This window comes from Mus pahari, chromosome 4 (genome assembly GCF_900095145.1).
Source record: "Mus pahari chromosome 4, PAHARI_EIJ_v1.1, whole genome shotgun sequence".
NCBI classification, from domain to species: domain Eukaryota; kingdom Metazoa; phylum Chordata; class Mammalia; order Rodentia; family Muridae; genus Mus; species Mus pahari.
Genome location: NC_034593.1, coordinates 52,422,223 through 52,435,543, shown reverse-complemented (window position 1 = coordinate 52,435,543; position 13,321 = coordinate 52,422,223). Strand labels below are relative to the sequence as shown.

Sequence of the window (13,321 nt, the reverse complement as noted above, 5' to 3'; positions counted from 1 at the left end):
GGGAGGGAGGGAGGGAGGGAGGGAGAGAGAGAGAGAGAGAGAGAGAGAGAGAGAGAGAGATTATATTAATCTATACCAGGTTATTTTCGAACATACAGTTCTGTCACAGCCATCCAAGTACTCAGATCATAGGCATGTGTCATCATGCTCAAATCTCTTAAAACACACACACACACACACACACACACATTCACATTTACACATACACACCATATATATACATATATACACATACATAAACATTGTGTGTGAAAGAGCAGAACACTCCAAATATGATATATAAACCTTATACAAATGGAACCTTAACATGTTAAGGAAATATCAGGAGCCATCTAGGAAAGGCTAAGTCTAGCAGGTAACTTCCTGGAGGCAGCCCATCATTTTTTTTGCATGGCTTCTGGTAGGTGAGCTCTGAGAGGCAAGGTCCCAAGAGACTTCATCTCAGGATTGCTTCTTGGCACTGATACACCTTTCCTGTAATGATTAAATAGCCTAAGGATTCCTGGGCACTAATTGATGCTATTGAGAAAATTTCCTGCACATTGACATAAGATGAAATTTTAGGAATTAATGATTTTATAGAATTCTCTATTTGATTCAGATAATCTTAGAAAGAAAGTTTTAAGAGATGGCTTTTGTTGTTTTGCCAGAAAGATATAATAAAGTCATGAATAGAATATGGTAACTTCTCATAAAATATAAATAAAGGATGCTTAATATGGAATACAATGATCTTTCACCATTGCAATAAAGAGAAAATTGGCTTAGGACAAATTTGTGGTCAAGGAAAAACATTCATTCTATATCAGGTCCAGGGATGAAGCCACACATGTATACTATGAAAAATCAAGGTCATGTAAAACTGTTGCTTTGAACTTATAATGAGCTTGCAGAATGAAACACTGTTTTGAGCTTAATGTCAACATCCTTTTGTAATTATGTTTTTAGTAATATTATATCTATGAGGTAACTTTTAAAGAACTTTTGTCTATAAAAAGTTCATGTAAAGAACTAAAGTGGTGACTTGGGGGGTTCTCTATCATCCAGTCATCCAAATATATGCACATGGCATTTTGGTTTTAGTCTAATTCACCAGATGTGAGATATATATATATATATATATATATATATATATATATATATATATACATAACATTTTATATAATATATATGTTTGTCCTATGTATGTAGGTAGGTATATGTTTATATATGTTTATATGCATAAACATGTGTGGAGTGGATTGAGACAGGTGGTCATGTCTGACTAGAGTGTGTGAGTGTATGTGTGGGAGTGTGTGTGTGTGCATATTTGCCTCTGTAAAGAATTTTAATTCTAGGAAAGCAGCAGTCTTTTATCCAAATATTAAGAGAGTAACAGAGTAAGAGACCAGTACTCATTAAATCACAAATATATTACAGTAAAGCCAGGGATTATAAGTCTTTGACCAGCATCTGATGCTGTGTTATGCTCAATAACATTCCTCTAAAGGTCTGGGCAGGCTCCCAACAAGGAAAACAATGCAGATATGAATCCTACCTTTAGGAAAACATAGGATGATTTATAAAAATCAAAAACATTGGGAAAGATGAGGAATGCTTTGTGTATATAGACCCTGTCTGTACCAGAAATGGGCATTGTCCTGAGTTTGCAGCTGTAAGAAGATTCTTCTTCCTTCCATTTTCTTGTTATACCCACTGCAGGAGAGAACGTGTAGTGCATCCCTAAGGCTCATTACTCAGGCAGCACATGTGCTTATGCAGCAGCACCATATCCACAAAAGCCTGTTTCTGTAGCCCTCCACAGGGAAGCTCAGGATCCAGTTACAGTTCTCAAGGTCGAGCCCTCATCAAAGAAGTTGAGTTGAATAAAATGAAAGGATTAGTGGAAATCTCCACAGCACATAAAGAACAGTAACTGACCAATTTGAAAACACACACACACACACACACACACACACACACACACACACACACGATGCAATGTCTACATGATAAAAATTTCCTAAGACAATCTTTTTTGTTTACAAAATAAAAACTAAAATTTAAAATTTAATGACATAATATATAGAATCTTTTCCATGTATTAATTTGTACATCCAAATGACAAGCATTTCTTGCAGCCAGGCATATTTTTAGGTAAATTTTCTACCTTACATAATCTACATATGAGTGTCTATGGAAAAGAACAGCCAATCTGCAGTCTCATACCCATCTATGCCTGTTTATTCTAAATAACTTAAAATGAAATTACATTAAATATTTATATCCTCAGTCACATGAGCCAAATTTCAAGTACTCCAGGACTCTGTATGACTAATAACTCCCTTCTTTGGTGGTGTGTGTGTGTGGGGGGGGGTCTTAATCTTTTTAAAAGTGAATGCAGTATATCAGAAGTATTAGAAAATGTACAGCACAGTATATGGTACCAAAACTTTGGCCGATTCAAATGGCAGCTTCTGCACAAGGAAGCAGGTGTGATCTCAAGTGCGTTAGTAGATGCTTCAGGTAGAGCTAAGAACCCTGGAGTCCACTGGGCACCCATTTCCACAGTTTCACAGCATTTCAAGGTCAGTGAACCAGCTTACTTGAAAACAGATAAAAACTGAATGAAGAATGTATTGATTTCTACACATTTGTGCATACACATGAGCATGACCAGCATACATCGAGACACTCACAGGCACATGTGTACATATTTATATGAAAACAAAAAGAGAAATCAAGTGAAAGCGGCACACATTTGGGAAATGGGCAAAAATGGGCTTTCTTTGCAGAAGTTCAAATTTCCCCAAGCTTTACATCAAAAGAAGACAAAAGAAATGCCAGTATATTAATAGCTTAAACTTGTAGCCTTAAAGGAAAGAACTAAGGAAAAAATGGCAGTATCTGAAATTCAACTTTTACTCTTCCTGTGCAGTCCTGAAACACTTGGTATCTTTTTTCAAGACCGATCATATTAAAGCTAAATGCACTGAAACACTTCCAGAATATCACAGAAAAGAATCTCCCAGAGATCCCCTGATAACCAGCACATCTAGCTCAGGTATTTTTTGTAAAATATTAATTATGGTAAACTCCACATTGCCTGAATTAGTCTAGGACTGTGGGACAGTCCTGGAAATAGCTACAGAAGGATCAGTCTCAGCCACTCCGCTGGATAACAAGACACCCCTATCCAAAAGTATATGACATTGAAGGGTACAGAAATGAATCTATATGAAACCTCTGCTTTCCCCCTTTCCAACAGCCCTTTTTGGGTCACTCCAGCCCTTTGTAGCTATCACTACACATATATCTTGGAATATATGTGTAGTTATAAATTCTACAGATACAGAGACCATTTGTCTAACTTCATGTCCACCAGTACCATGAAGTGAAAACACTGCAGTTGAATCGCTAAGCCATGTCTCCTCAACCAGAAAAGCTTCATTCAAGCAAAGATGTGAACTGACATCAAACAGTGTCTTAAAATGCTTGAATTATTTCTACATTTGTCTTATGGGCTACCTCATAGAATTTCATTAGCTATTTCAAAGAAATGTAGAGTCGGGTAGAAAAAGGGTAGAGCGAAGTTGGCTTGTGGTGCCCGGTGCATCGGGTAATGTGAGATATACAGAATAAAAGCAAACAAGGAGAAAGCCTGTTGGCACAGGAGCAGTGGTGGTCTCAGAGTGACAGCACCAGGACCGAATAGTCAAACATCTTCAACAACACAACATACCAATTGAGTTGCTGCTGTTGCCAATGCACCTCCGCAACTGTCTCCAGAAATACAAATGCGAGTGGGATCTACTCCATACTTTTTAAGAATTGTGTCCTGGAGAAAGAACTTGATCCCAAGAACACAGTCTTCTAGGGCAGCTGGGAATGGATACTGAGGAGCAAGCCTATAGCTTCAAAGAAAAACCAAACAAAGAAAGTGCCATGATTAAACTTATACATACAATGATCTCTCAGCTTCACCAACAGATATATTAATACAATTTTGTTCTTACTTTGAACTTTTAATTTCATCCATAAACCTGGACTTACCAATAGCTTCTGTTTTAAAACAAGAAGCAAATTCTACTTTAAAGGGTTTCAGGTACTGGACCTATGGTTAGATGAGTAAGAGCGTAGATCTTAATGAGACTGAATCTCTATGATAGAGAACCTCATAAAGTCTGTAGGATTCACCAGGCCTTTAGTGAAGTTTGTGACTTAAAACCAATTCATGATTATTACACAAGTTCCCAGGAAAATGTAAAGTCAGAGAATATGGCATCCGATTAAACATAGGTACCTTCATTTAGGAAATTATTTAAGTCAGAATTCTATAAAAATGAAGAATTTCATATGACAACCCTGAGAATTTGAATCAATATTAGAATAATATTGCTTAATTAATTAATACTTATTTATGTAGTAATGATATTAAAAATATTTCTATATATTAAAGTATATCCTAATATTATGTAAGTATATTAATGGGTCTTACCAAAATACTATAAGCTAATTAAGACAAAAATATGATTGTATCTTTTATTCTGTGTGTGTATGTGTGTGTTTGTATGTATATGTGTGTGTGTGTGCGCGTGTGTGTGTGTGTGTGTGTGTGTGTGTTCTGATATAGGAACACACCTCAGTTGGACTCTCTTATTATTTTCTTTTATATTTTTAAACCATTAGAATGTTTCAGTTATTTATATATCAATATAAACAATGTTATTCAGATGGTTCTTGTTTTTAATATTTCAAATCGTACCTAATTGTTTTAAAATAGCAGTCTAAATAAAACAAATTTTAAAATATAAATATATATTTCAAGGTAAGTATAGGTACACAAAGAAATATAGATTTATTAAAGTAAATGCAATATAATACAACATTTTTAAAGCTTGCAAAGAATGATAATGTGGTAGATTTGGTTGAAATTACAAGAGGAAAGGCAGATCAAACTTAAGATTGTAAGTTAATTATTTCTTAAAATACAAGTAGTTATTCTGATTCCTTCAAGAAATGGTTATGAGGTCACCATTCATCCCTCCAGTATGTTTACTTGATACTATTACATTTGTAGCCAAAATATGTCTTTCAGTATATTCAGATAAGTCCATAATTCTGAAATTTCTGCACTATAGAGTTGTCAGGAAAGATTCACCCTCATGATGAAGGCTTCATAAATATCAAGTATACCCAGTACATATTAAAGAAATAGGCACCTTCCTGTCTTTGGTGTGTGGTAGAAAAGTCTGGCCAATGTCATAATATATAAAAACTTCTATTTAGGGAACACTTAAAATATTTATATGGTACCAACGTTGGTCATTTTAATATTACTATATCCATGAATAATTCTAACCTACATTGTTCTTATTAGTAGCTCAAATAAAACATATTCCAAGACTGCCTTGGCTATATTTTCTTGATATGAAAAAGAAAATTTAAAGTTAAAATCAGAACAAGGTTCCAGTCATTTTTTTTTTTTGAAGTTTAGTTGACTTGCTTTCTAAACCAAGCCCAGTCTGGGAAGGCTATGACCATAGCATGAAAATTATTGTTTTCTTACTCTATTCCCACAACCACAGCATCAAGCTGGTTTGCTGTCCATCGGTTCAGGTAATCATAGGGAAGCATCTCTGAAATGAGAAAGATAAAAACAAAACTGTGCTTGGTGGATGCTTGGTCAAGCAGTGGAAACACAGGTAGATCTAAGAATGGCTATAGAAATGTGATCTGTGATGAACTGATGACAACTCTAAGAATTAACCATGTAGCACCCATAGTTTTTTGGTAGTCAAGGCAGTCAGGCAAAATCTGATTGGTCACAATGGAAAGTGTTTGTTGTATTTTGCTAGTCTACTTTGAGATAAAGAGAACAATTTTTCCACTTCCAAGGTATTGCTCCATTCAAGAGATGCCGTTGGTGTAGCTAGGTCCCCATGTATCACACTCTGATTCTCTCTGTGGTCAGTTTCGTAAGGAGGAGGCTTTTGATTAAGCAACATGGATAGAAACTATATCAGGCAATACTGAACTCATGATGACCCACTAGCAGGAACTATAGACACAGTGAAAATCCTTGATTAGCAATAGATATGTTGTTTTCTATGTTCTTTGGTTGAATTCTGTACTTCTTTTTTTTTTAGGGGGGGGGTGTGGAGACAAGGCTTCTCTGTGTAGCCCTGGCTGTCCTGGAACTCACTCTGTAAACCAGGCTGGCCTCGAACTCAGAAATCTGCCTCCCTCTGCCTCCCAAGTGCTGGGATTAAAGACGTGCGCCACCATCGCCCGGCTGAATTCTGTATTTCTCAAGAGAGGGAAAAGTATATGTCTTGGTTCTCTAACTCCTCGATAGCATATTTTTTAGAACTGTGGTTAAAAGAAGTTGAACTTAAACAGAATTTTTATTTTCATAAATTCAGATTTTTACCATTATTGGCATCTTAAAGCTTTGCTAGTTCTAATTTTGTACATTTTAACCTCTTGAAATCTTTGATATTATAATACAATTACAAAATTTCTCTTTTACTCTTCTCCTCATGAAGCCTCCCAAATATCTCTCTTTTCAAATTCGTGGTTCTTTTTCCATTAATTGATGTTACATGCATATATTGTATGTATATACCCATATAGAGTTCTAAATATAACCTGCTTCGTCTGCATAATGTTACTTTTATTCAGGACTGACCATTCAATATTGGATAGCCACTTGATGTGCCCTTCGCTTGGGCAGATCATTTCGGCATTCCTTAATTGTCTGTGGTTCTTTGTGTAGCATTGAGGCCTGATGGGATACCTCCAGTCCACTTAGGCATGTATATTGCCCTTTGCAACTTGAACTAAAGCTAGATGTACTTCTTGCTATACATTTTTAAAAAGATTTATTTATTATTGTAAATAAGTACATTGTAGCTTTCTTCAGACCCACCAGAAGAGGGCATCAGATCTCATCTGCTCTCTTTACAGGTGGTTGTGAGCTACCATAGGGTTGCTGGGATTTGAACTTAGGACTATGGAAGAGCAAACAGTGCTCATACCTGCTGAGCTATCTCGGCCAGCTATAAATTTTTTAAATGTTTTATGTTGCCATGAATATAAATACTTATATAAATACATTCAAATTTAAAAATTTATAACAAACTTTGTTTACATTCTGAACAAATAATTTCAATCTTCATTAAAATAAAGAATATCATATTCTTGTACTGGGAATTCCTTATACAAATGTAATTTTAATTAAATCTAACTGTTACATACTCATAAGGAGGTAGATAAAAAGTGGGTTAAAATTTGAGAATAACATCTAAGCAGAAAGCACTGTCAAAATTGCTTTTACTTATAAATGGAAACCAATTCATTTTAAAGCATGAAAGCATTTAAAGTCTTCATTATATAAACACAAACATAATGACTACTGTTAAGTGCTCAAGGGAAGAATGAACTCATTGCAGTAAAAACTGTGGTGAGGTCATGAGAAACAAAAGCTCAGTTCAGAATAGCTAGATGCAATTTAATTCATTCTTATGTCAAAAAAAACAAACTTACTGCAGCTTCCAAAGGTAAAGGCGCCACCATGAATGTAAATCACAGCTGGTCTCTGCCTTTCAGACTTCCTTTTGGGTAAATACAGACGAACAGGGATGTCACTGAAGTCTGTGTCAATCACTGTGATGTTTTCATCTGAAACAGGTTTTGTCAGTTGTACTTTCATTAATAGGGACAAAACGTCTTCATATTTCATAAGACCCATGATTTCAAACATTTTGCCCTATGGAAACAAAAATTTAAACATTTTTTAGTAACAACAAATATATATATATATATATATATATATATATATATATGTATATATATGCAATGTAAATATGAATAAGTGATATGAAGATTCCTTATGTGTGTATATCCCTGCCCTGAATTATGGGAATGTCCAAAAAGAAGAGGAAGATTATAAAGGCCTGTGGTTGTGGAAGACTGCTAAAATGCAGTTTTGTAGACCTTATAGGATGCTGTCCTTGTGACCTCATGACAGCTATGATTGCCTGACAGAGATTATTATGCCAGGCAACTTTCCAGTAAGTAGGAGTGAGTGACTTAGTAGGACCTTTCCATGCTAAGGAGCAATTAGCTAGTGGAGAATCAATTTCGGGTCAATTTCCTGTGAGGGTGTGACTGTTAATAGATTACTCTGGCACTTGTAGATGACCGTGCACATAGTGGCAACTTGAACTGGACTCACCCCATTTTTTGTAGAACATGACATTGAAAGAGGAATGTTGTGTGGTAGGATCTGAAGATTTTGGATTGGGAGATTCAAGGATAGATTTGATTGTAAAATCAGTAGTCTCACCGGGAACAAGTAGGTTCAGTGTTGAATTCTACTAAACTATTAACACAAATAACCAGTACTTTTCAAAAACTTGAATAGAAGTGGCAAGAAAACTCTCTTTTATCCTAAGGGACAGCATAATATGCTTAAACACACTCTTCACAAGAGAAATGGAAGCAGCATTTTTATACTATCTCCATAAACACAGCATACATACATACACACACATACATACACACACACATGCACACAAATACAAATATTAACTACAAAGTGCAAAACTTCCAACAAATAAATGCACAAACCAAATAAGACGATCATTCTAAAAAGAATAGACAATAATGATTAATAAATATTTTAGAATGGTATAACATTCATGACTACCAAGGAAATGAAAATTAGACCTATTTGAGATTTTTATCTCCTATAAAGAGAGTATCTAACATCAAGAAAACAAATGACACCAAATGTTGATGAGGAATGGGGGGGGAGGAACACTGGCACTGCTAACATAATTATAATATGAGCAGCCACTGTGGAAAGTGTGGGACCGTGAAAGGCACTCTGTTTTCTGGTTGAGCTAGGTTCAAAACCTGGACTCAACAGATTAATTTGCAAGGGACAGAAGGTCCATTTGCCATGCTCTCAGACATAGGCTCCTGACATGAGGACCCAACTCCATAATTCTGTAGCCATCAGTCATGTAGGCTGTCTGGACTCCACCCCCACAGTTACCTGGCGATAGCCAGGTATGCTCCTCCCCAAAGTTACCTGGCAACAACAAGGTACCGCAGCCCACTATAAAAGGGGCTGCTTGGCCTCTCCTCTCTCTCTTGTCTCTTCTTTTTCTCTTAAGCTCTTGTTCTTACTCTCACCTTTTGCCCTCCTTCTTCCCCCCTCTTCTCCCCTCTCTCCATGTGGCCATGGCCACCCTCTACTTCTCTACTATTCTCCCTTTCTCTGCCTTTCTACAATAAACACCTTGAAACCATGTACCATCTCTTCTCATCAGGATCCGCTGGGTTGGAGCAATGGAGCAGGTTTCCCTCTAACAAGCTGCATCTAACATCCCACAAGGAGGCCTTCCTGTGCTCTAGCCAAGGCTGCCAGCCAACCCAAGCCAACCGCTGAGCCAGCAGCCTGAGTTAGCCAGACTCTCACTAGCCCAGAAATCACCCAGTACCATCCCCCATGCCCCTTCTCCCTTCTTCCCCAGGGCTGACCAAGCTGCCCCTGGGGCCCCCACTTTGTTCTCAGCTCTTCTAAGACAAACAGCAACATCTGGGATTTCTGAGACTGAGAACTCATCCTCTCTGGCCTCCTTAAGGTCCAGAGACCCCAGAGCCAACTCTCCTGTGGTACCCAGCAGTCTGTGGTGCCCAACAGTTGGAGACTGCGCCTTCCCCACTCCCCACCCCTGATTGGGTCCAGGGGCCTAACATAGTCAGATGATAATAAAGGCCTCTTGGAAGGATATAAATAACTTCCTTAAAGAAATAAAAGGGGGAATAAAAGAAATAAAGGAAGACACAGGCAAACAGGTAGAAACCCTCAAAGAGGAAACAAATCCCTTAAAGAAATACAGGAAAACACAATCAAACAGGTGAAGGAATTGAACAAATGGATCCAACAGCCAATATCAAATTAAATAGATACTTGAAGCAATGCCACTAAAATCAAGGACAAGACAAGGTTGTTCAATCTTTCCCTATCTATTCAATATAGTACTCAAAGTTCTCACTAGAGCAATTAAACAGCAAAAAGAGATCAAGGGGATCAAGATATTTATTAGAAAGGAAGAAGTCAAGGTATAACTGTTTGTGAGTGATAAGATAGTATACATAAGTGACCCCAAAAATTTTACCAGAGAACTCCTACAATTAATAAACAACTTCAGCAGAGTGGCTGGATATGAAATTAACTCAAACAAATCAATAGCTTTCCTTTATACAAATGGTAAATACACTGAGGAAATAATTATGGAAACAACACCCTTTATAATAGCCACAAATAATATAAAATATCATGGTATAACTCTAACCAAGCAAGTGAAAGATTGTCAGGAGCCAACAAGTAGAAATTAAAAACTAGTTGGTGATCTTCCTGAGATGGGTCCACTTAGGATTAAGATCGATGACAGGTTTGCAAGGCCCAGAAGAAATCTCTTTTAGGAAATGTCCCTGCTATTTATTATGATCTTCCTTTTATTATATATAATAATCACTAGGTATTATCCCACTCCTGAGCAGATCTCTGCAGAACAACAAAGATGCTTGTGTTGATGCATTCTAGCCAAACACATGTTTTCTTAATCCTTAATGAATATCCTACAAGAATCCTTAAGTGACAGTAATTATTTACTCTTTTATAATAACACTACCATTAAATCTTTTCTGATAGGAAAACTGCAATGAGAACTCTGACAGTCTTTAGTGTCATGATGTAATTGTTTCTAAGACAGAAAGCAGTCATCTACTACTCAGAGAACATTCTAAGATGTAAAAGCATTAAGCAAAGGTCATAAAAAAGAAACTAATGATTTACTATAGATGCTAGGACAGTAGATTATATAGTGGCTGAGTTTATCTATTCAAAACTTCACTAATACCTTGGTCACCAAATGTAGAGTTTTTAACTCTCCATGAACCTGCCAAGCTGATGACAGGTGATATATGTTTAGTCAGATAATTACTCCTAATGGGACAGCACAGGCTGTTCCTTAATGGCAAGGCAGACTTAAGTCTTGCTAAAGAGTACAATGCTTTCTTCTTATTGATTTGGATTTAATTCACTTAGCAATGAATAGATAGAATCTTCTTTCTCTACGCAATAAAGATTGGAGCTCATTTTTCATCCAGAACGAATGAGTTCTTCCTGCACTGGCATTTTGTTCCGTATACATATGTAAGTATGGATGTGAGTTTGCAAGTGTGTAATTATGAGATAGTATGAAAGCTGGACCCAACTGGGTTGAATGGATATTTGCAAATGTTTATGTATGAATATGATATGAATTTATGTGACTTTATTTGCTTTTGTAAAAGATTTTTTTTTCTGTGAGCATGATTCTCTTTTCCTGACTCAATAGAAGTTTCTAGCTCCAACTGTAGCCCTAGCCTGACAGGCAAGAGGCATCTAGACAAAAGGGAAAAGTTTCTAGCACACAATTCTTTACTTAATACCCTGCTGCTTTATGATGAGGTACTAATTGCCGGAGACTGCAGTTTTTGGCCTCAAAGGGACAGAGGCAGATTAGCTACAGTAGCAAACTGACTTAGATTGGTAAACATTTTCTTATTATACAGCAACCCTAAATATCTCCTGAGTTGCCAACATTCTTCCCCTTCCACTTCCTCAAGAAGAACTAAGAACAAGAAAGAAGAACAGGAGAGTGTTGAGGGATATATTGGAGAATTTAGAGGGAAGAAAAGGATAGGAAAAATATTGTCATTAATTAAATTTTTTTTAAATTTTGTTTTATTGATAAAGATAACCACAAGAACTTTTCAATCAATAAGCTGTGTCATTTTTGTTAATTTGTATAAATATAACTTTTAAGTTACATCTTTCTTAGGTCCTATCATGGAATACATACTCTTTCAACATTAATAATTGCTATGATTCAATATCTTATTGAATTATGTTTAGCAATATATACTCTCATCACACAATGCTATAATTATGTATTAACTTATTTTGATGATTAGAAAAAAATTATCCAAAGAGAAATTAAATAACTCTTAGGATTCAGCTGGACTCAGTATTTGTTTTTGCCTATTGTATATTTTATACAATTTGAATGTATTAATGCTCACACATTCATTGATTTTCCATACCATTGTATAGAATCTGTGAATTATGCTTCCATAACATATATTTTAAATTTTACTTCTCATGTGTCTGGAGAGATGGCTTAGTGGTTAAGAACACTGTTCTTCAAGCTGGGCGTGGTGGCACACGCCTTTAATTCCAGCACTCCGGAGGCAGAGGCAGGCGTTTTCCTGAGTTTGCGGCCAGCCTGGTCTACAAAGTGAGTTCCAGGACAGCGAGGGCTACACAGAGAAACCCAAAGAATACTGTTCTTCCAGGGTACATAGGTTCAATTCCCAGCACCCACATAGTGGTTCATAGCTATCCTTAACAGCAGTTCCATGGGATCGGTCACTGACTCTTTTGACCTCTTGGGTAACTGGTACACATTGTTTCACACAATTCATACATGTGAAAAATCATGTATATATAGTTAAATACATAAATCTAAAAAATCCTTCTGTAAGCAATTATGATTTATTATAATGCAGTAACAATAATCAAAGACATATCACTTTAATTCCAGGTAGAGGCTTGTCAGTCACTAGGATCATTTAATTTATTGATCTTTTGTTCATACACATACAGGTAAAACCAAAGCATAAATATACTACTTGTGACATAATTTTAATTTGCATTTAAAATAGCAAAAATTCAAACTTCATGGTTATGCTTTTCAGAATACATTCATAGTCAAGAAAATGAGTCTTAGCCATTTTGAATCCTTACAGTACATGAGCAACTCAGTGAAAGTAATGTATTAATTTATAAAATGGCATTTGCTCATTACTTTTTTCCTATATTGTGGAGTAAACAAAGGTAGACATTAGAAATTGCAGGAGAAATAAAGCACGCCAAGAGTGTCTTTGAAATTATGAAATTGTGTTAGCTGTTGCGATGCTTAATTTTAAGTGATAATTGGACAAACTAGAACATAGAAGAGATTATCAATACGGTATGTCTAAATCAGCTTCTCTCTCTCTCTCTCTCTCTCTCTCTCTCTCTCTCTCTCTCTCTCTCTCTGTGTGTGTGTGTGTGTGTGTGTGTGTGTGTGTGTGTGTGAGCATCTTCATTACATTAATACATGTAGGAAGAGGTAGTAACAAATTGGGCAGCAGCATTTCCTGGTTTGCAGCCCTGGACTCTGTAAGACTAGAGAAAGCTGAGTACCAAACACACATACATTTCTCTCTGTTCTTNAGT

The 13,321-nt window shown here is 36.2% G+C and overlaps 1 protein-coding gene across 1 annotated transcript in view; it reads right to left on the bottom strand.

Moving 5' to 3' along the window:
* LOC110320951 (arylacetamide deacetylase-like 2) overlaps positions 1-13,321 on the bottom strand; it is a 15,991-nt gene that overhangs the window by 1,194 nt on the left and 1,476 nt on the right. The window contains exons 2-4 of the mRNA XM_021197036.1: positions 7,528-7,750; positions 5,549-5,618; positions 3,722-3,893 (exon numbers count right to left, since the gene is read on the bottom strand). Of these exons, the coding sequence (XP_021052695.1) occupies positions 3,722-3,893; positions 5,549-5,618; positions 7,528-7,750 (465 nt within the window). The remainder of the gene's footprint in view (positions 1-3,721; positions 3,894-5,548; positions 5,619-7,527; positions 7,751-13,321) is intronic.